The sequence below is a fragment of the Branchiostoma floridae genome, chromosome 8 (assembly GCF_000003815.2).
Source record: "Branchiostoma floridae strain S238N-H82 chromosome 8, Bfl_VNyyK, whole genome shotgun sequence".
NCBI classification, from domain to species: Eukaryota; Metazoa; Chordata; class Leptocardii; order Amphioxiformes; family Branchiostomatidae; genus Branchiostoma; species Branchiostoma floridae.
The window spans coordinates 24792006-24816236 of record NC_049986.1 but is presented as its reverse complement, the minus strand read 5'-3'; the positions used below and the strand labels follow the sequence as shown (position 1 = coordinate 24816236).

Genomic DNA, 24231 nt, shown 5'->3' with positions numbered 1-24231 from the left:
TCGTCTAAGAGCTGCCTGAGTTTTGACATTGAAATTGTCCTTTCTCGTCCCTAAACTCTTTGTGATTTTGACAACAATACCTAATATTAAGAAATAATGTATCAGTACACCACAACAATCCAACCATAGTATTACCTTCTCCTCTTCATCAATGCTTATTTTTGCTACAAAACTAAAAGCAGGACCCAGGCACAAATCAATCAAAATTTCTGGGCAAACTAAAGTAACAAGACCTCAAACCAAATTTAAACAGATTGATTTCGCAATTTATACATAATCGTCACTGCTTTTTAAGTAACTCTCCAAGCAGAGGTCGAGTCGTGGAGATATCAGGGTTGAACAAGTTTTCTAAAATCCACTTGTCCTATCGGGCAAGCACATAAAAAATGTACTTGCCCGAACCAATTTTTCACTTGCCCAAAATTCAAATGTCACTGTTACTAGTATATGCATTTTCACTTCCAGCAATGGAATTCTCTGTAGACAATTGCTTGATGTCATGACTGTAAAAAGTAACAAGTATATCAAAATTGCACTAAAATCAATGGAAAAATCTTACTTGCCCGATCGGACAAGTGGGGTAGGACATGCACTTGCCCGAACAGCACTTTCACTTGCCCTGGACAATAGGGCTAGTGGACTTGTTTATCCCTGGATATACTAGTAGTCGAAAAAAATACAGAGCCGCTCCTTCTAGGAGACAGAAACTTCTTGGCAAAGGTGACAAACTGTAACAAAACACCATGATAACAATCCATCCAGTTCAGTTTTGCTGTGTAACCACAAAACCACAGACATGACCTTCCTGGCAAAGGTACCCACTCTACAACAGCTTACAACAATACCTACGGTAATAATGTATTAGTATATGACAACAATCCAACAATCTCTGCATAGCTTTCGGAGTAAGCTCTACTGTTCAGGCACAAAACTACAAACAGAACATAAAGACAGAAACTTCTTGGCAAAGGTGATAAGATGTAACAAAACACCATGATAACAATCCATCCATAGCAAACCTAGTTCAGTTTTGCTGTCTAACCACAAAACCACAGACATGACCTTCTTGGCAAAGGTACCCACTCTACAACAGCTGCAGAAGTCTCACCAGACCTGACACTTGCTCAGGTCGCGCTGCAACAGGGATGAACATTCCTTCCACGCTCCTCAAGATTCTCCTCAAGACTAACAGAAGAAACCCTTAGCTTACAGTCAAAGTCAAAGTCAAAGCTTGATGAAAGGATGGGAAGTATTGGTTGTCAGAATGTAGATAAAACACATTCCCAGATTTAGATGCCTGTACATACAACATCACAGATTGTGTAGGGACATTTTTTTTTAGGTAAGGGTTATGCACATGGCTACATTGTATATGGTGGTTTATTATCCTTCCTATACAGATGCTGTGGTTTGGGGTTTGAATCCCATTCAGGTCCTCTGTAGCCTGATACATCTGGTCAGGATAGCAGTGACTTGAAGGATGAGACATTTCTTAAGAAGAGGACAGATTTCTACATTTGACTTGAAGCCCAGCCATGACACAGACATCAGCCCTCAGGAGCAAGGTCCTTAAAGAGTTTAAGATGTCTTACAAGTAACCCCTGCACTTCCTATAAGAATTGAGAGCTGGTAAGGGCTATAGTCAGGGAATCCAAACCTTCAAACCAAGCCATCAAGCTGCACCCAGATGCAGGAAGAGCCCTTGGGAACAAACTGTGTCTGGAGCGGAAAATTCTGATTAACTCCTTGAAGTTCCCTAGTGGAGCCACTGTTTCCAACCCCAACCTGACTAGCTCGCATTACAAAATGTATACTTTACAAACTGGTGCAATGGCCTGGTGGGTAGAGTGTTCGCCTTGCATTCGGAAGGTCGTGAGTTCGATCTCCGGCCGAGTCATACCAAAGACTTTCAAAATGGTACATGCTATTTATATAGTGCACAAACTGTCTTTAAACAATGTAAACGTTACATGCTACTTTCTCTGCTCTTATACTGTAGCCCTCAGCACTTCCAAGGAAGAGCACAGTAGTTGAACACACGCACTCCACTTTCAATGGACTAGCCCTGTGTGGCCCAAGGGCTCTAAAACTGGAGATGTGCAAAGCCCAGTGTACTGATACAGTCTGTAGGTGTGTGAAGGATTCCTACTGTCCTGAATTGTCTCTACATTTCTTTGCTTCATTTGTAAATTTGTCATGTTCTGTGTTCAACTGTAACAGTGAGGTTCAAGTGCTGCAAAACTGACTATGCCAAACGGGTCTGACCCTTTTGGCATAACAGTTTAGTGTGTTAGGTTTGTGATCTAGCGGCCAAGGTGGACCGCATGGTACAATCGGCAGCACGTTTGACTCAGGCCCAGAGGGTCCTGGGTTCGAACTCGGCGGTGTTACTAATTGTGTGCCCTTGGGAAAGGCACTTTACACGACTTTCCTCACTTCACTCAAGTAAAAAATAAGTATATAGGCTACAAAAGTCTTCAGCAAGTTGAAATTGGTAGCCTCAAAACGAAAGAAGAAAGAAGAAGGTGCAGGTTCGAATCCTGGGAGCAAGGAGACTGTTTCTACTTGCCTCTTACACCAACACCACATTCTGCAAAGCCTCAGCTCTCTGCTAGCTGGAAGGCATTACTGACTATGTCAATAAACACATTTGGGTTTAAGTGTAGCACTAATGTAGCTGCTGAACTGACTTCGGGACTGTCCAGGTTAGGGTTAGGTGTGGGGCGAACAGTTCTGTTCTGGACTTGTGAGTCCATTATCATTTGTAGCATCACACTTCTGTGAACATGGCCAACACATGGATGGTGGGTGGTGTGGCTCTTAACTTCTGTAAGATAGCGACAGTGCTGTTATACCAGTGGCAGTGAGAAGACGTGTTTATTCTACTGGTAAGTCGAAGATATGTTTTCCTTGCAAGTTTCTTCTTTTTTGTTGTTGTCTGAAACTTTTATGTTCAGTATTTCTTGTATGGATGCCAAGTTAACTGTCATCTAAGCTGTCTACAACAGTCCCAGTCATGCAGAATATACTACATGTGCACAAAAACATTTACTGCTACTGTGTAACAAGTAAAACGGTTGAGTACTTGTTGTGGACAGGTTTATGCTTCCTGCTACAAGTACTTCATGTCTTTTCCTACCTAAAATCTCATCTAGTTGGTCAACAATTCTGCACAAAGAAAATCAGTTTGCCCACTGAAGTACATGTAAAGGATGAATCGTTAGTTCAGCTCAGACCGTGTGTTCTATTGTCGTAGCAACAGAACACTTGAAGGTCAGGCTAGCAAACCAGGATGTCTGTCTGTCTGTCTGTCTGTCTGTGGAAAACACAGAGCCAATTTCAGACTTGTTACTTTGTCATTACGGGTAATTCTGCCGCTAAATCCTTCCCGAAATCCTGTTTATTTTCTCAGCGGCCCTGTGACCTTGGCATGGCTTTGACCTTGAAACTCAAACCTTGCCTAGATCCATGGAAGAGGATTTGTCTGGGCCAGGTTGCTTTGCAGTGAAGGCAGAGCTAATCTGGTAGATTATAGCTCTCTGGGGAGCTGGGGATTTCGAGGGCTAACGCTAGTTCACCTTTATCTGTGGGGTAACCTATTTCCGCTGTATTCAAATATAGGGTATGTTGGATGTCAATTGAGTCGACAGACAGTGGTTTGAAACTGAGGTATCTTTTATTGAAATGTTGTTAATTTGAAACCAACCAATGAAAGCAACTTGTTTGTGGCAAATTAACTAGTCAGTCATTCATCGATTCAATTCATTCATTCATTCATTCACATTCACTCAGCTGTGAATCTAAGTGGATTGATCTAGATTTGACTTTTAAAAGTACAAAAATATACACTCGCCATGTCCAGGTGAATTTGTGTCTGTGGCCAACTGGGGCAAAACACTCATCTTCGTTACTTCCAAGTAGAATTGAGGGTGACGTCTACAGGGCAACAGTATGATACAAAATTTGTCAGCTGCGAATCTAAATAAATTGATTTGAATTTGATTTCTAATTTAAACTCCGCATGTCCAGAGCAATATGAATTTGTCTGAGACTTTGTGTAAGGCTACAAAAAACTCCTCTATACTTCCAGGTAGAATTAAGAGTGACGTCTACAGGGCAACTGTGGTTAGAAGCTGGTTATTTAGCATTCCAAAAGCTGGACTTCCAATTGGGCCCATCCTGGCTGTACACATGGTCCAGATTAACCCCTGCGCTGCCGCCTGACCCCCAAACCTGGGTACAAATTTGGTACCACAGGCCAGCTCGGCAGGGGCAGGGTTATGGGAGGGGGCAGGGGAGACTTGTTCATCATTGCCAGGTGGAATTACAGATGACAGGGACAGGTAGGAAGGTAAGGGGGAGGGGGTGTGGATGGGAGGGGGCAGGGGAGACTTGTTCATCATTGCCAGGTGGAATTACAGTTGACATGCCCAGGTAGAGAGGTAGGAAGGACTGCTTAGTCCTAACATTATAAATGGCAACTGTATGTCACTGGCAAGTGTATCCAATTTTGATCAAGTCAAAGTGTCCAAATTTTCTTCCCACAAACACAATAGACAGAGGCACTGTGGTATTGATCAATCAGTTCATCGATTATAGACCAACCAATCTATACCAATCAACCAACCAACCAACCAACCAATCATAGACCAACCAAACAATAGATTAATCATTAACCAATCACTTAACCAATAAATCAATCAATCAATCAACCATAGACCAACCAACCAACTTCAGTGGGACCGCGTGGCACGATCGGGAGCGCGTTGGTCTCAGGCCCGAGAGGTCCCGGGTTCAAATCCGCTTGCCGTGTCACCGATCTTGTGCCCTTGGGAAAGGCACTTTACACGACTTTCCTCACCTAACTCAGGTGTAAATGAGTACATAGCTGCGGCTAGTGGCAGTGACAGGCCTTTGTTGTGGTGACAGGCCATATGGGCATGTTCGGGCATGACGCACCCGCCATGACACACGAGTCAGGGGTAGGAGGAACCCCTTGCATCCTTGGTCGGAAGTCCTCCTAGGAGATGGAAACTCCAAACAACAAAGCCAACGGTATGGTGGCTTTGAAAAGGCGTCTTTGACACCTGTTTCGCCATACCCTCCATATGTATATGGAGAATCTCAATAATAAAAAAAAAAACAATCAATTAACCAAGCCTTCTATCACTTTTTTTCTTTACTTCAAAACTGTTCCCTATCCAGTAAAACCTTAAGATTGTCAAACCCAAGCTGTCTGGTAACAATCAAGCATACATATGTTCATGTACATACAATTATTGTGTACATCTAGTATCATGTTTCGCCCCAGCACCCCTGCCAAACATCACCTGTTGTCTTCTCGTATCCAGGTAAACAGTGCTTTACTTTCACTCCCTGACCATTAAGGTCCCCTCCTGGTCCAATAAGTCTCCTGTCAGGGGCAATCTTGGTTCTAGAAGTTTAAGTAACCCTGACTTGCGACCTTAAAGGTCGTTGACCTTGTCTGATGTCTTTTCTAACTTTCATTCCTCTTAATGCATTTTTGATAAGAGAAATGAAAACAATCTTGACTTATGCCTTAAAGATCACTGACCCTGTCTCTTCTAAGTTCTTCAACAGTTTGTCTTATGTTTGTTTGGTACGAAATGTGAACACAATCTTAAATCTTCCTTCTTTATCTAAATCCCTGTTAGATAAGAAATCTGAAAAGCTATTGCCATGTGACTTTCACACTTGATCACTTCAAGCCTTCAAGATAACTGTCTCTGTCTCTTCTAACTTCTTCAACAGTTCTTCTTTCTTAATGTCTTTCTTGATAAATAATGTAAAAACAACCTTGAATCATGGATCATGAAGTTCAAGATCACTGAAGCTGTCTCTTCTGACTTCTTTAAAATTTCTTCTTTCTTAATCTCTATTTGATAAGGAATGTGAAAACAATCTTGCCACGTGACCCCGCAGGTCATTTCAAGGTGCCAGGTGTCACCTCTAGCTTCTTCACCACTTTCTCTTACTTAATGTGTTTTTAACAAGAAAGGTGAAAGCAATCTTAAGGTACAAATATATGTCTTAAAGTCACTGACCCTATCACTTCTAGCTTCTTCACAACTTTTTCTTACTTAATGTGTTTTAACAAGGAAGGTGAAAACGATCTTAAGGCACAAATGTATGTCTTAAAATCACTGACCCTGTCTCTTCTAGCTTCTTCACAAATTTCTCTTACTTAATGTGTTTTAACAAGGAAGGTGAAAAGAATCTTAAGGTACAAATGCATGTCTTTAAATCACTGACCTTGTCTCTTCTAACTTCTTTTCTACTTTTTCTCCCGTAATGTCTTTTGATAAGGAATGTGAAAACAATCTTGAATCATGTCTTAAGATCTCTGACCCTGTCCCTCCTAACTTCTTCTGAAGTCTCCAAATTTACCACCTTCTTATTAATCTTAATCAGGACTGAGAAAACAAATCTTGCCCTCTGACATCTAAGGTCTCCCCAATCCTTCCCAGCGTCCCTTCCAATTTGTTCCCCCCTTCAATTTCTGCCGTGTTTTTGATTTCATGCAGAGAAATGGACAGGTATTTGTTATTAGTGCAGTTTTAGAGACAGAGGTTAGCAAGTGGGATAGGCTTCAAGCTTCAAGAGACCAGAGGTTTGTGTGTGTGTCTGGGGGAGGGGGGGGGGTGTCTAGAGAGTTACACTAGCTGGTACAAGTGTATGTACAGTGAAATGGACAGGTATTTGTTATAAGTGCAGTTTCAGACAGAGGTTAGCAAGTGGGAAAAGTTTAGGAGCTTCCTGGGACCCGAGGTTTGAGTGGGGGTTGGACTGGAGAGTTACACTAACAGGTACGTGTTAGAAGAGAAGTCTTAAATTGAAGTCAGCAGGTGAGCCAGGCTTAAGATGCTGGTCCTTTCTTCAGGTGACCAGATGTATGTGGGATAGCAGCAGACAGGTATTAGAGTCTTAGATGGAGCCTAAGACACCAGCCTTTTTCATCAAGGTACCAGTCAGAGTGTTATGTGTAGTTTAGATAGACAGGTGTGTTGTAAGAGCAGTCCAAGATGGAGTTTAGCAAGTGTGCTAGACTTCAAGTGCCAGTCATGTCCTTGGGGAACCAGAGTTTTGTATGATGAAAGCATACAGGTATGTCATTAGAGTCTTAGATGGAGAGCAAGATGTTAGCCCTTTCTTCAAGGCACATGTACCAAAGTTATGTGTGCTTAAGACAGACAGGTGTGTTGTAAGGGTAGTCTAAGGTGGAGAGACCAGTGTTCATAATGTGGTATGTGAACAACGTAAGGGCTTTCTAAACTAAGAATCAGTCGCTGTGAAGGCATTGAACCACACTCCTTTAGAACAACTCAAACACAGTAGAAGATGAAGTGCACTTCAACATGGATTGTACAATGTACTTAGTCTACTAGTACATGTATGTATGACCTTTACTTAGCTCGTGTGAGGAAAAATGTGCAATAAAGGTCTTCATTCCCTGCTAAGACGCAAGAAAACAGATGTGTTAGACCTGAAATGCCTGCCTTTTCTTCAGGGGCCAGAGTTTGTGGTTACAGTGGACCACAGGTATGTCTTATTAGTGGGCAGGTATGTCTTAAACAGGCATTCTTAGATGGAGCTTAGCAGGTGTGTTGGACTTAAGGTGCGGGTCATGTCTTAAGGGGCTTGAGTTATGCAGGGTGTAAGGAAAGGTCACGCATCTAAGAAACTTTAAGAGGTGAGTGGGTTTGTGATGAACGACTTGAACAAAGAGTCCTTAAGTATTTCTTAAGTCCTTAAGGAGATTTGTTTCACCTTAGAACAGTTACAGACTGACTCAGGTATGCAGAGCCCTTAAGGAACACCAACAGGTGTGAAAGGTACGAGCTGTTGGTATTACCTGAGAATGAGAGTGATTTAGTTGTCTGTCTGTGTGTGTGTTTGTCTCTGTGTATGAGCAGTAAAACTCAAGATGCTTTTTTATTTATTAAGATTTACAAAATGAGATCTGAGAGGTGTGGGCAACAGGATTCTACATCCTTTACTTACAAGGCCAACACCTCCAACTTGTGGATAGATATTTATGATATACAATGTATGGTATGCTGGTAGGTGTTTGCAAAATAAATACATGCTAGATTTTTGGCACTCTTTCTAAGATACTGAAGCAGGACTTCTGGTTTTTCTATCTTTTACATCCAAAGGGGCTTTTTAAATATTAAAAGAGGAGAGACTACAGAACAACAACTTAAGGAGGGTTGTTTTGTAGTATAGAATGTGTGTAATTGACTATGGCATACAGTGTAGCAACAGAATCTCCTTGGTTTGAATCAGAGCCCATCTGGTAGCAGAGCAGTAAGAGTGACCACACTCGGGGAACACACTGTGCCACAAGTTGGGCAAAAAGGCCCCCTGAGGGTTCAAAGTTCACATCTGGCCCCCCTGGGGTTCAAGGGTCAGTCTGGCCCTCCTGAATAAATGTTTCCATCTGATTTCAACCTTTTAACTTTTCATATAAAAACATTAGTTTCAAAGCGAGTCATTTTCCAGACACAATCTGTAAGTATAATAACGGAGGCCTCTTCAAGTCAGTACTGAGGATAGCAGTATTTATAGACTGTGATTATACTGTACATAATGTATACTGAAAATGCAGAAATATTTGTGGTGGTTTTATGTTTGTGGGTTTTCGCAGTGGCCCCTCCATTTTCCCACTACAGCAAAATTTAATCCTCACAAACTGAAGTGCATTTACAGTAGAAAATAAAGATAGTAGTAAAGTTTTATGCTGTGTATTTTAAGACAAGCGATACAGAAAAAAAGTTATCTTTCCTATTAACTTAGTGTTAATAATGAATCCGACAAAATCAGGAAAGAAAATCAGGCTGAAAGAAACTAGCCTGAGTATCATCCAACATGTACTTTTGTTTACCAGGGCTCCCATATTCCCCTCTTATCAACATGGGACTCATTGGGAGCCCTGGTAGACTAACTAGGATGAACCTCAGGCTAAAAAAGACACCCCCAGAAGAGAAGAAGCAGCAGCACTGTCCCACCCAAAGTGCTGATCAGTATCAATTACAGACAAACCCTCTCAATTATCAGTATCTATTACAGACAAGCCCTCTCAATAACCACTGTGCTGATGAGTATCTATTACAGACAAACCCTCCCAATTATCCGCCTGATTAACTGCCTGTTGTCAGGAGATGAACAGATTACCCCATCCTACAATTAGCAATACTCCCTAGAGGGTGCCCCATCCCCCATTAGCAGAACATCCTGTAGGGCAGGGATCATCAGAGTGAGACACCAACAAAGTACAGGAATGTCACAGAAACGGTAACCATGGTAACCATGTTTCGCTCATTTCATGACAAATGCTGGAGTTGGGCAGTGGAAAATTTGGGTAAGTCCAATGTTTTTTTGTGTTGAAAATTTCAGTTCTACTTTGCTCCAAAAATGATCTCTACCAAAACAGCTGAAATTTCAAGTCTTGTACAACTATACAGTAGGTATTTTGAAGGCCTCACTTTGAGCTCTTTCCCTTCGCTATAGCTGAACTCTTTCATAACTTCTTCAAAAGATTGAGAATGACTGTACTTTGTTATGTATCACATAATTCAGCCTATAGGCTGTGATGTTTTACAAATAAATCATTCTTTCAAGTTTCAAATGATTCTTCTAAGGAAAACAATAATCACACCACACATCACAACAAACCTTCCACCCATCCCCTAAGCTCCGTGAGTATCCATTACAGACCAGCTCCACTTAAGTGATTATCCGCTGATTTACAGTTTATTGTAATTAGATTAAACCCCTAATTAGCAACCCCTAATTAGTGCCACCCCCCAGAGGGCCCAGCTCATTATAACCTACCCACCCAGCCTGAAGCACTTTTCCTGTTTGTCGACTAAAACTGAAACTCTTAAAGATTTCTTCAACCTTCAAAGGAAGCAATTAAGTCTTGTTAGTCTTATTGTAGATAATGCACCTTAATTGGACCATGAGATAAGCGTTTCCTTCTTCCTGAAGTGATTTATGTCTCTTATAAACCAAGCAGATGATACACCCCCTCTATGTACTTGTACAGTATCTATAAATGTTTAGGCAACTGTATGAAGTACAGTTGGATATGCAAAAACTTTCATATGGTTAATGGCAGGGGTCGAAATTACTTTTTTGCTACATACCTGCACTAGTGCGTGTAACATTGAAAATCACCCTGACCATATGAATGTTACCTGCAACACTCTGAATGAAGGAAGTATGGGATGCATAACTCAAATTGTCGAGGAACCATTATAATATATGATCATAGCTCTTTCCTATCTTTTATACATACTTAATAGGTGGTAAGTCAATGCAGCTAATAACAATCCATATACACCTATATTATAGAACATTCATGTATAAAACCCAGTACATAGACCATGCAGTGCAGGTTAGGTGCAGGTAGACACCAGAAATACCTGCACAGCTTCAATTTTACCTGCACTAACCTGCATATGCAGGTGGTATTTCCAGCCCTGTAAGGGAAATTCAACTTTATTCAACACAATCTTTTTTCCATCCCACTCATTGTTTGGGAGCCCGTGTTGTTGATTTTCGTTGCCAAATCTGTCATTTCAAGCTTACGAAAGTACATCTTCGGTACTTTTAAGTCCCGAAGATAAGATTTTTGGGACAGCCAGGGTGAAAGTTTAATTGTCTGTCCCAAAAGGCAAATTCCCATCCCAGGATGGAGGGACTTGTCTTGTCCTGGGTACGAGTGTATTTTCTGGACTTCAAAGTTCACAATAAATGACAAAGACAAAAGAGAAGAGATGTCAGCTGCACAGTGTACAAACTTCCGGGCACACTACAGCTCTGTTTATCTCTGCTTCATCTACGGACATTTCAAACACTTCACCGGGGTCATCCGGGGTGAAGGGGGCTTCAGTGTCATCCACCTGATAGAGCCTAGTACATGTACTTAGTACTGTCACAAGTATCAGTCCCAGTGTGGAGTGGGGTCTTTTGTGTGTACAGGTACAAGTACAGTACAGTACAGTACTAGTACAGGTACAGTTGCAAGGTACAGGTACAGGTATACCGTATACAGGTACAAGTACAAGTACAGGTACAGGTACAGGTACAGGTACAGTACAGTACAAGACTTAGTACAGTACTAGTACAGGTGCAGTTGCAAGGTACAGGTATACTGTATAAGATAAGGGTACAGGTACAGATACAGATACAGGAACAAACATATTTACAGGCAGAATTCTGCTTGTTCTTTCCTTGTCAGTGCTCTCTTGTGAGTGAGAGATACTTTTGAAAATCAGTGCAGTGGAAGAGTCAGGTACAAGTTACTTGTAAGGACAATGAGGAGGGGAGCATTGATACATGTAAGACTTTAGTACATTTTGCACTACCGGTACTAGAGGTGGTTGTTGGTAATTTTGGTGCATTCCCCGGGTCGGGCTGGTGCCACGATTGATACATAAATACACTATCTGGTGTTCTACATGTACCATACTGTTCAGTTATACAATGTAGACTCTGTCCCTAATGCTGGTCACCACTAGGAGAGAAGCCAAACCTGGAATAAGACAAATTTCCTGTCCCATTTCTCTAAACGCCTCCACAGAAAACCTGCCCGGTCCAGACGCCGGCTGGATCTTGGGACGGCTTTGATCTCAGCCTACCACAGGAACCGCACGTTAAGCGGCGATTAAGTTGTTTTATAGCGCATTACCGTGGTAACCAGGAGTGAAGGGCCGCCACACCCCCAGCCGTGTTCTGACCCGATAATGTCGGTTCCGCTACGCGAAAGAGGTCGTAGGACGGACGTTTAAACATGGTCTGCAGGCCATTCCATTGTAAAGGACAGGGGGGTGGCAGACTGCCTACAGGGCCGGTCCATTGTAAGGGACGGGGAGAGACAGCCTCCCTGCAGGGCCGGTCCATTGTAAGAAACAGGGAGGGGTAGACTGCCTCCATAACATCCTTCAGCTGCCTGTTCTTATATATGGTGACAGTTTCTTGGGAACGTCTATTTTCCTTAGAACCCTTCAAGACAGGATGGACGCTTTGATGTGGAAAGTTTCTACATCTTAAGGGGCACAATATTGGAGACCACCATCTTCAGGTGTTACTGTTACATCTTACATGTCATTTTGAAGAGCTTGAGTCTCCCCTTATTTGGGCATTTTTATTTTCTGTCCTAAGATTTCAAGTTAGTTAAAAATAACCTGGCTATAAACCATAGCTTTATACAGACTGAGTGCTTCTTCTTAAAGTTAAGTGGCTTCTTCTTAAGTTAACTCCACTCTAAAACAAAATAGAACATTCCAACTTCCCCCTCCCAAACCCCTAATTGGAACAACCCGAGTAGTCAGCAACAAAAGCACCTATAACGGCAGTAAGGTACCATTAGAACTGGGCCAGTCTACTGTACAGCAAGTCCTTTCTTACTTCTGCTTCAATCTCCCCACACTCTACTGACGGTTTCATGGCTAGAATGCAAGGATTGTGTCTGTTCATGAGGAAAAGACAGATGCTACTCAAAGGTATTGTCATAATTTTGTGATATATTTTCTGAAAAATGTCTTAGTTTGTGCTTCTTGCTCCCCGTCCATCAACTTTTCAATGCTTTAATGGACACTTTCTGTACAATTCAGTAGAAAAACGTGGTGTTTTTGCCCATTTCTTCCAAAAGATTTATACCCAGTTATACTCTGAAGCAATCTTTATATATCATCATGTTGTAGAGTGCAAGTTGAATTGTCTTAAAATTTATACATGTATATCCCATTCTGAGATGTTTACAACCCTGAAGTTGAGACTCTGTGACCTTGAGACATCAGAGTTCCCCAGTCAGTGCTGTTAGAGACATGTTAGGACATTTACAGGACAGTTTACTAAGGTACAAGGAACTACATATAGACTTGTTGTTGGGGGGGGGGGGGGGGCTGTCAATCATGGGTGACCTGTAGGTCATCACCATGGTAACCTACACAGCCAAGTGAGGACAGATTCTGCACCATTGTATAAAACCACTTCAGGAAAAAGTTTAAATGCTTTTAAAATTATCATGAATGCTAAACAAAAAACGTAGCATTTTCATTAATTTTCTTTCATAAAACAATTCTATTGGAAACATACAGTTGTTCCAGTTGAGCTTTTGGGGCTTGTCACATTGTATTCTGTTCGTGAAAAGAATGAAACTTCAGGAAGGGGGCAACAACAACTTACGAAACAGTTCTTAAATATAATAGGACGGAGATCAGAAACTGTCCGGAAAAAATTCAAGTTTAGAGGGAGGAAAACTTACGAGACTGTCCCTGTGAATGACAGATGTCTGTCTATATTGATGAGATGATTGACAAGTTCAGCGCCATGGCGACAGTAGGTCTGATGGACAGCCTCTCATGTATGTCATGTATGTGGGAGCAGCTGACACCCTAGTTAGGAGGTGGCCATGTCAGGCCAGTGGGCACCACACATACTGGACAGGGCAGGGAAGGGAAGGGTTGGGGCTCTCTGCTTTCCAGTGGGCACCACACATACAGGACACGGAAAGCAAGCCAGGGTTCCAGCTTTCCACTTTCTTGTACAAATGTATGTACCGTATGTTTTACATTACAAACCCACGGTCTTATGGTACATGACTGTAAATTCAGTGTATCTTAAATTGTTTTCCATTTCCAAATGCTAATATTTATGACTTGTCTACATGCATGTACGTGTAGCTTAATGTACTTCTTACTTGTGAGTACAAAATCTTCTGTGAAAGTCAAGGTGATTTCAGAACTGAGATTTCAGCTTCAACTTTTAGAGTTAGGGTACCAGGGGACGTGAGATTTTTTCTGGAATGACGTGGTTTGTTTGAGTTTCTGATTAGCGTCCAGTTTGGATGGGGAGAGTGAACTGATCGTTGGTCCAACTTCAGTTCGAACACCCCAGTTTGACAGGCACGTGGCAGTAAGGGGATCTGATACTGTTTATATCTCATGCTTGTTGTTCTAGATTTGAATCCAATTACAGGCTAACATACCATCCTTAGATATAGCTGAGACTGCTGAGTCTATTTATTGTAATGATGATTATTTACTAATTCGAAGGATCCAATCAATCGTTCGCTCAAAGGATTGCTCGGTAAGAAAGCAGGGCTACACAAATTCATTTTCTTAGCTCTCCAACATTTTGAAGGAAAAATTTAGCTTAGTAGTCAAGATAAAAACAGAAGGCAGAGAGAAAACTTGCATCTTATTACATTGTGTATTTATTGCTGAAACTGTGTCTACGATGTACGGCACTCAGGCTCAATTTTCAATTAAGCATTCAATTTTTTTTAGATCAGAGAACCAACAAACAGAACTGGTGTGCAAATTGAAAAGTTTTGGTTCCTGCACCATTTGTGAGGACTGGCCAGTTTCTTGGTCCATGTTCTCTGGCAAAGAAGTACGTCTATATTAAGCAGCTGAGTCCTGATTGACAGATTGATTGACAGGGTGATTGACAGGAGGGTGTGGTCAGGAAGCCTTGATTATTCCGTTTTGATGCCAGCTGACATCGCAGGGCAATCCAGGCAGCACTCCTGACATAGCTGGATATGGGTGACCATGAAATGACAGGCAGCTAATATACTTTTTTAGGCACATGCCATACCAGACACTGTGATTTGTTAGGCACATGTCAGACCAGCTTGATTTGTTGTCATTGGATTAGCAAAGATCACACTAAACTGGGGGATGTCTAACCTTCATGAACGTAAACTGGAGGATCAACACCAAAACTACTCTCCAAGCAGAGGTTGGGATCCTGCTGTTTTAAACGTTTTTATCAGGCTGGGGGCTCAGCGGTCAAGTCGAGAAACATAAAGAAAACATACAAAATAGAAAGCCTGATAAAAACACCAAATAATGCGTGAAAGAGTCCTTTCCCTCCATTATCCCTAGCACTTTTATTCATGAAAGCTGGCACTAGCATGATTGTAGTCACATTACAGCCACCCCTATTGTCTGCGGGTGATCCGTTATACTTACAGGGAAGTCTATAAACATTGTGTACAGGAAAAAAGGGCTTCATTCTAAAGAAAGACTGACATCCATTTAAACTGCGCTTTCATGACACTAAAAAAGTTGTTTCCTCTCGATAGGGATAATCCCTTCATACTGAATACAACCCTTTCCTGAATCCCTGAAAGACTCTGTGAAAATCTCCCCATGCAGCTGTAATACTAAAGGAAAATCCCACTTTACCAGTGTCCCTTTCACAGCTTACATTACACCATTTCCGCCAGCTTGAATAACGTTACAAAACTTTCTGCGGACTCAATAACCACCCCCTCCTGTCACCACCCATTGTCCATTTGGGGTCTCCCTGCATGAGCGGACTTCAATGCCGGGTCTCTGACTCTACAAACTTTAATAATACGGACCTGCCCTTCCGAAACGGAGCACAGATGGCGGCTACGTACGCGGTACTGTACCGTAACGGAGCGGTGTCGCTGTTTCGGAACTACGGCTTTCAGCGCTTCACACCTTATTGACAGGGAAGTGAAGTGTGGAAGGCAGGGGGGACACGGTGGATGGGTTTGTACAGTAGCGTTTGGAATGGGTTTCACACTGTGGACAAGAGTTTGTACAGTAGCATTGGGAAAGGGTTTCACACTGTGGAGAGGAGTTTGTACAGTAGCATTGGGAAAGGGTTTCACACTGTGGACAGGAGTGTTCAATACACATGTAGGTTCTACTCGATGGCAGTGCTACAGTTACTGTAAACTGTACTGTTGGGAGGGTTCCTTCTGAAGGTCTGTGCATAGGAGTGGAAGGTAGGATTTACTGTATGACAGTGCTATTGTGAACCACAATGTTGGGAGAGTAATTTCTTCATAAGGCAGTCTGATTCTATAGACTTAAATATGAGCCATCTTAGCTAGAACTGGGCAGTAATATGTTCTTTGTGATGAAATTGCAACAGCTGAAAGAACTCAACATTGACAAGAAAGGTAGGTTTTAAGACAATTGCAGTAAGACTGAGATCTATGTCTTGTAATGGACCGTTTAAGCTTAAGCTACGACTGCTATGCAGGTGTTTATTTTACCTGTCCAGGTAAACCGAGTCATCTGTTCAGCAGTTCCAATGCCCTGACGTGACCTGGTAGCCACCAAGAAGTACTAAAAGTACTGATGGTTTGTCTATAGTTACCTGTACATTCCTGCAGATAACACGTAACCCTTAGCAACCAGGTAACCACAACGTCTCAGGACTGACCAAAGTGTCCCCTGGCTCCTTCAAGACGCTTACAGAGCACACCTTAAAGTGTTTCTACAGGAACTGAGAAGTGTTGTATGTATTAGACAAACATGTCTTAAGTCTTTGTAGCTTTAGTTAAGAGGAGACTTCGTATTGATGTTGTTACCTTAGACGGTTTACTTAGCGACTCTTTTCTTCTCCGAGATTAGTTTCTTACAAGTAACACAACAGTGGTGTCTGCGGAGAAAGCTTGTTCTTTTAAGTTCTGTCTATGTTTGGCTTTTTTGGTTTGTGTAGATGTCTGCAAGTTTCTAGTATCTTGGTAGGCAACGGCCCTTGGAATCAATGGATCTAACGTTTGTCTTCACAGATATTAACAGGCCTTCAGGAATTTGATCTTCTGTTTGTCCTAACTTTGTACACCGTGATGATGTAAGAACTTACATCTATGTTTCATCTTATAAGACTAGTTGTTATTTTCTTCTGTAGTGTGACGTCAAGGCACTGACCTTAACTAATCCTGTAACATCCTTGTGTGTATCTCGTAGTGTTCAATTTATAATGTACTGTGTCTCTGGTTTGCAATCTGTCCGCACTCCCTCACAGTAAGTGATGCCTGTCAACTGCCTGACAATCGACCTTTGGTTTATGTTGTTTGTTTAAAGTTATAACAGCTTCTGAACAAAGATAAACCACCCCGAACAAACATGGCTATCTCTGGTAGCATGTGTTACAGCCCCTGGGGTAAGGCATCTGAATACTGTGTATTATAGATCAGTACTAGCTACAGTGGACCAAGTCTCTACTGAGCTAACTGGGAGAATAATTTGCCAGGAGAGTTTTGCTACCAAAGGGAGGTGAAAATGTGTGAACCATAACACAAACTGACTCTAGATGTCCTCACAGGCAAATGATTCCGTTTTTTTGCCCAAGTCTACGATCCACACCCCCAAACTTTTAACCCTTGTAATTTTTGTTCCAGCCACTGGCTGTGACTGAAGAGAGTCCTTATTGATGATGTTACTAACCTATTTTATGATCCTGGCTCTGTAAGAAAGAATGTCAGACTGAGTTAATGAGCTATGCAACCTTTGTATTCTTTTTACCAGCCAAACTTGTGACTGTAGTGATTTTTGTTCCAGCTCCCAACTCTGACTGAGGAAGGAAGAAACAAGCCCAGCTACAATGGTTCTAGCGAGGTACATAATCGAAAACACTGTGTGTTAGATATGTCTGTAGTCAGAGATACATGTTACTGTGACACAGTAACATGTAATGTAACTGTAATGATTTTTATTCCAGGTCCCTGCTTTGACTGAAGAACACCCCAGGAAGAAACGAGCCCAGCTACGATGTTTCTAGCGAGCTACATCCTGGTCCTGACGTGGCTGTGCAGACTGTCGGCCGCGGGGAGTGAGGACGGGTTGTGTACGTGCACACCGGACCAGCCCACTGACCCTGCCGGCGGGGGGAACCAGGTCTACACCATCGTTATACCCAACAACAACAACAACAACTACGGCGGGGAGTCTGCGTGCGTAACCGCTGACATTGCTGCTTCCACTGCCGAAAAGATCCAAACGAGGATCACCTTCCTCGAGAATAAGATTCTTAAGGAAACCTTGCTGAATAAGGAACAAGATGCCGCCTTGGCAAGGCTTGAGAAGGAGAGAAGACTGGAAGTGAACACGACGAAATTACCAGACAAGTCACGCGATGACGCAGGTAAGAACAAACAGAGCGATACAACATTCTCAGGGAGTATACAGACAGAGTTTAAGGCGTATCTTGAAGACGACCGTGCCAGTTACCTCAGCGGGGCGGCGCCAGCGTACGTCATGGACGTCCCCAAACCCTCCCACCATCACGGGAAGGAAACGACCTTGCACCACAAGGACGCGACCTCCAACCACCACCAGCTGATGGAGCGGCTGGAGGCCCAGGAGAAACGCCTGTCGGAGACTCAGAAACGCCTGTCGGAGACCCAGGAGACAGACAAAGACCAGGAGGAGAAGTTTGCGGAGATTTTCCGTCGGAACAACAACCTGTCGGTGGAGATGGCAAGGTCGAAGCTGGGCAGCGCCAAGGTCACGGCGACCTTGGAGAGGCTTCAGCAGTCGAACAAGAACCTGAGCCAGCAGCTGGGGTCGGCGCAGGAGGAGAGCAGGCTGCACAAGGTCAAACTGCAGGAGACTTGGGAGGTACGGTCTTACGGAGCTCAGGCCTAGTCTTTGATGCATTTTTCAAAATTGTCCAAAGCAGGCACAAATCCACACGTTTGCATTAACTTCTTCTTCTCATGTCATCACTGCACTTAAACTGATCTGTGTACATTTCTGTCTTTCTTTTAGCTAGGGCCTACCAACAGATGCAAGTGGTTGTGTTCTTATTTGGCTTTCCATACTTCTTATCAACTCTAAATTTCTAAACGGTCTACAAAATGCCTACAAAGATAATTTTGTATTTCAAAATTTTCTTCTAAGATTCATCAGATCTTTAAACCATAGATTTAAACCATAGATTCATACCTTTTAAACCGATGACTAGATTTCAAAATATGCCAGTGATAATCTTGAGACGACATCGCCCCCCTCCCGCAGGTGTTGGTGGAGTACAAGTCCTCCTTTAACCAGCTGGTGGGGCAGTTCCAGCAGCTCGCTAAGGTCAACACGAACCTGGAGACAACCGTCAAGAACCTGTCCCAGACACTGCAGCACCTGCAGCAGGTGAGAACACACCTGTACACACACCTGTACACACACACCTGGAGACAACCGTCAAGAACCTGTCCCAGACACTGCAGCACCTGCAGCAGGTGAGTACACACCTGTACACACACCTGTACACACACACCTGGAGACAACCGTCAAGAACCTGTCCCAGACACTGCAGCACCTGCAGCAGGTGAGTACACACCTGCACACACACCTGCACACCTGTACACACACCTGTACACACACCTGTACACACACCTGTACACACACCTGTACACACACCTGTACACACACCTGCACACACACCTGCACACACACACCTGTACACACACCTGTACACACTCACATGGAGACAACCGTCAAGAACCTGTCCCAGACTCTGCAGCACCTGCAGCAGGTGAGTACACACCTACACACACACCTGTACACACACCTGTACACACACCTGTACACACACACCTGGAGACAACTGTCAAGAACCTGTCCCAGACTCTACAGCACCTGCAGCAGGTGAGTACACACACCTGTACTTTACATACCTGTGCTCAACCTGTTCACAATAGTATCTGTCTGACTCCATAGCTTTTACGGAGAGCCATCTCCTATAACCTAAGTATGCATTTGTCACAGACCTTTTATCAATGAATTAACACCTTTGTTACATTTCTTTTGACCCATAACCTATGACCTTTGTTAATCTCATTCACCTATGACCCATGACCTTTGCTACATTGCTTCAACCCATGACCTATTACTTTTGTTACACCTCATTGACCTATGACCTTTGTTAATTTCTTTAACCCATGACCTATGCCCTTTGTCCCAGACCTATAACCACCAGCAGACCAAGCTTGCCACCATGGAGCAGGCTGTGAACAACTGCACCCGGAGCTGCCAGGCTGCACCTCAGCACAGGAGCCAGCAGGTGGCGCCGGTGTACAGGACCAGCCAGGGTGCACCGCAGAGTGGGAACCAGCAGGGGGCGCCGGTGTACAGGACCAGCCAGGGTGCACCGCTGTACCGGAACAGCCAGGGGGAGCCCCTGCACCAGCCCAGTGTCAGGCCCTACGAGACCACAGGAGCCGGCTACCCTTACCAGATGCTGGAGAAGGGCATACAGCTGAAACAAGCGCCACAGTAAGTGGCTTTACTTTAAGTTACTTCATGTTCCTTACCAGTGAATACATCTCAAAAGTGGCAAAAGAAAAGGCGACATTTCACAGCAGTAGAACCCACATCTACTGAAAGTTCAGAAGAAAAGCTCACATCAGTTCTAGCTTTGCAACAGAAAATTCAACACTGCAATTTTCGACCCACTTTAACTTTTCTTTTTTTCGTTTTTTTTTCGTATCGTATTAGTTGTGGAAGAAACTGTAGATTAAATCAAGTGTTTCAAAGCTGCATGTTCGACCCTATAAAACTGGCAGCCCTACTATTTTCACTGTCTACAGGTAAGATGACACCCTTACACTATGGTTTGTGTATCTTGTCTGTAGGCTGTTGTCAGCAGAGAAAGCCTGGGAGATCCACGAACAGCAGGGTAACAACGGTGGCACACCCGACACTCAGGGGTACGGGGATGCTCGACACCAAGAGCCAAACTACCTCTACGGTAGCAGCAGCTACGGGGGCAGTGATACGGGGAACGGCTACGGAAACAGCTACGGTGGTACGGGCAACACGTATCAAAGCACCGGCACAGGCGGTAGCTATGGCAACACGGGCGGTAGCTATGGCAACACGGGTGGTAGCTATGGCAACACGGGCGGTAGCTACAGAAACGTTGGTACGGGTAATACTTACGGAAGCGGGGGCACAGCAAACAGCTATGGATCTTACAGCGCAGGGAACATCCTTGGGAACGCCGGTACGGGGAATGCCTACGATAGTGGCAGTTCGGGGAACGTGTACGGAAGTAATGGAGTAGGAAGTACCTATGTGGGCAGTACTACCGGTAATACGTACGGAAGTGGTGGTACCGCGTACCAAGGCAGTGGAGGTAGCGTTTATAGAAGTGGGGAGGGTCTTGGCTCCAGTAGCGTCTATCGAAGCAGCAGCTCGGTAAACAGCCCGTTACCCGGCGGGAACACGCGTACGGCAGCTTTCACCCAATCAGAGGCCAGCTGGCTGTACCAGAGTGACGGGTCGACCCAGGACCAGCTCTCCACCTACCCACGCAGCTCCGACCCGACCTTCAACCCGGAACAACCCGGGAAACAACCCACGTTCGACCCCGACCAGCATGGCTACCAGGCCGATGCTCCGGCTGTGCAGCCCTCTAAACTCCTCGCTAACGAACCAGCCAAATTACTCGCTAACGAGCCGGCAAAACTTGTCGCCAGGCAACCCCTTACGTTCGTTAACCCACAAGGCCCGAACACAAACGAAGCTACGCCGATGAAAGCCTACGAACAGGAGTATCTGGCACAGTACAAAGATGCGCAGTACACGGAACCAAACGCTGCATACGACTCCGCATACAAACCTATGGCAGACCTCATGATGGTAACTAACCATTTTTTGTTCCTAATTTTCCTAATTTATTACATGAAATACAGAGAATAAAGAAGATGCCATCATTTAATGGTAACATTCAACATCTAAAGCTGGATTAGACACATTCACAGTGGGTAACACATACCAACTTAAAACTAAGCCATTGCTAATCACTTCTTTCCTGTAGTCACAGGACGGGGGCACTGTTTTGGTTGTGTTCGTGTGTTAGCTCATGATCCTTGTGATGTATGAATCTTGACATGTTGGTAGTTATCGAAGCCCTGACTAAACATTGCAATTTTGGGCCCCCTAGCAGTATTTTAAAATACTGCAATATTAGAGGTCAACACCCTCTCTTTGAAGGTAGTATGGTATACTCCATGAAAATCCCCTTCTGTTGAGAAGATAGGGCATGAAACAATGAAATGCACTAAGTCTAGTAGATATTTCACAGAGGAATAAGAAAGTTTGATTTCTTGTTGTTTCTTGTCATCAAGGTGACCAACCTGCCGCGGGACTGTGCGGACTGGTTTGTAACCGGACACCTGAAATCTGATATCTACATGGTGGAGCCGACGGACTGGCAGAGCTTCCCGGTGTCATGTGACATGGCCACGGCAGGTGGCGGGTGGACCGTGTTACAGGTAAACAAACTCCTGCAGTTTGGGTGGGACCTGCTAGAGGGGGTAAGTGTGACATGGCCACAGCAGGGGGCGGATGGACCTTGCTACAGGTAAACAAATGTCTGCAGTTTGGGTAGAACCTGCTAGAGGGGGTAAGTGTGACATGGCCACGGCAGGGGGCAGATGGACTGTGTTACAGGTAAACAAACATCTGCAGTCTGCAGTTCGGGTAGAACCTGCTAGAGGGGGTAAGTGTGACATGGCCACAGCAGGCGGCAGATGGACAGTGCTACAGGTAAACAATCTCCTGCAGTTTGGGTTGGAGCTGCTAGAGGGGGTAAGTGTGAGAAGGCCACGGCAGGCGGTGGATGGACCGTGCTAAAGGTAAACAAATGCCTGCAGTTTTTTGATGACACCAATCTGCTTGCCTAGACTTCTCTACTTGGTTTTTGAGCCTTTATTTAGTCATGAAAGACTGACTTTTAGTTCAGGTCAAGAAAGAAGAGGTAAGGGTAAGACAAAATAGAACATTTAAGTTACAGATCATCTGTCTCATTAGACCGTAAACATATATCCGCACAAAAGTATCTAACAGAAAGGAACCGTTCCCTCCTACAGCGCCGTTCAGACGGGACCGTGAACTTCAACCGGAACTGGTCGGACTATGTGCGCGGTTTCGGCACGATTAGCGGCGAGCACTGGCTGGGCCTTGACAACCTGTACTACCTCACCCGACAACGCAACTATCGCCTGCGCATCGACCTCACTGACTGGACCGGCAGGTAAGCAATCTCCTGCAGTTTGGGTGGGACTTGGTAGAGGGGGTAAGTGAGACATGACCAAATGGAACAAAGTTACAGATTACTGTAAATGCATTTAAGTTCACGGGGATTTAATTTCGCGGTAGCGGGAAAATGGACTTTTCACGGTGGTTTTAATTTTGTGGTAGCACCATGCACTGTAGTCTCTTATTACCATGGAAAAATGTTCGCGGTGGTTTTAAATTCGCGGTGAAGCAGCCGCCGCGAAAAACCGCGAACATTAATCCACCACGAACATTTCTGCATTTACAGTATATGAATGAAGCTATAGCAGGTTTGGTTTGGTTTATTTCGATCTCCATTAGTGCATCCTCCTACGCAGGGACATCCAACGGCGAAACCACCTGTCTGGATGTACCCTGCTTTCTCAACCGTCACCCTTAGTTCCTGACTGCCCTACTTATTAATGAGCTTTCCCTTATCCCTTTTGAAAACTAAAAGGTGGGTTGGGGGGGGGGGGACGTCCACAGGAACTATTCAACAAATTGTGACTTTGAATTAACAGAAAGCAAAATAGGGGGAACTCAAAATCAGTGACAGACAGATAAATCAAGGCAACATCAGATAAATCAATTGTGCTCCGAAAATATCTATTTCTTAGCATGATAGTTCATCTGTGTTGGTAGAATACATTATGGAATTTGCTAAACTTTCTTTCCAACACGAATTAATATAGGGACTTACCCTAAATTTTCGGTCGACGGACCCTCTCTATCTCCAGCAGTGACGTCAGGAACACGCCAAAAATTTAGGGTAAGTCCTTATATTAATTTGTGTTGGAAAGAAAGTTTAGCAATTCTCTATAAAATATCTGTTTGTTGGCAGAACTGTCCACGCAGAGTACGACCAGTTCTACATCGACGGGTCGGAGGAAAACTACCGCCTGCACGTCTCGGGTTACCGCGGCAACGCCAACGACTCCATGGTGTACCACGACGGGCAGAGGTTCAGGTTTGTTTAAACCTGCCATGTTTTAAGATCATATTAAGTTAGTTTTGATTTCGAGAAATTCAAATATTGGTATTGGTTTAAGTTCAAATGTTTATCTGTAAATTGCCTAAGCCATTGAATGATTTTAAGTTTTTACATGGAAAAAGTACTGTAAATGCATTTAAGTTTGAAGGGTGTAATTTCGCATTAGCGGAAAAGTGTTTGCGGTGGTTTTAAGTTTGCGGTAGAACCATACAATATACAAAATGTAGTCATATACTGTTTAAGTAAGGGAAAAATGTTTTGCACGGGGTTTTTAAATTTCCCGGGAAAAAACATCCCTTTGTCAAAAAACCCCCAAACCAAAAAAACCCCCCCCCAAACTTTTCTGGCATGATTGGTACACTTTTTGAAATTTCACCCTTT

General features: G+C 43.7%; 2 protein-coding genes across 3 annotated transcripts in view; one reads left to right on the top strand and one right to left on the bottom strand.

The window, feature by feature from the left end:
* The window catches only part of LOC118421714 (kinesin-associated protein 3-like), a 107805-nt gene that overhangs the window by 64462 nt on the left and 19112 nt on the right, over positions 1–24231 (bottom strand). The window lies entirely within an intron of this gene.
* Positions 22479–24231, top strand: part of LOC118421732 (fibrinogen-like protein 1) — a 2316-nt gene continuing 563 nt past the window's right edge. The window contains exons 1-2 of the mRNA XM_035829231.1: positions 22479–22836; positions 23701–23826. Coding sequence (XP_035685124.1) covers positions 23798–23826 — 29 coding nt within the window. The 5' untranslated portion in view covers positions 22479–22836; positions 23701–23797. The remainder of the gene's footprint in view (positions 22837–23700; positions 23827–24231) is intronic.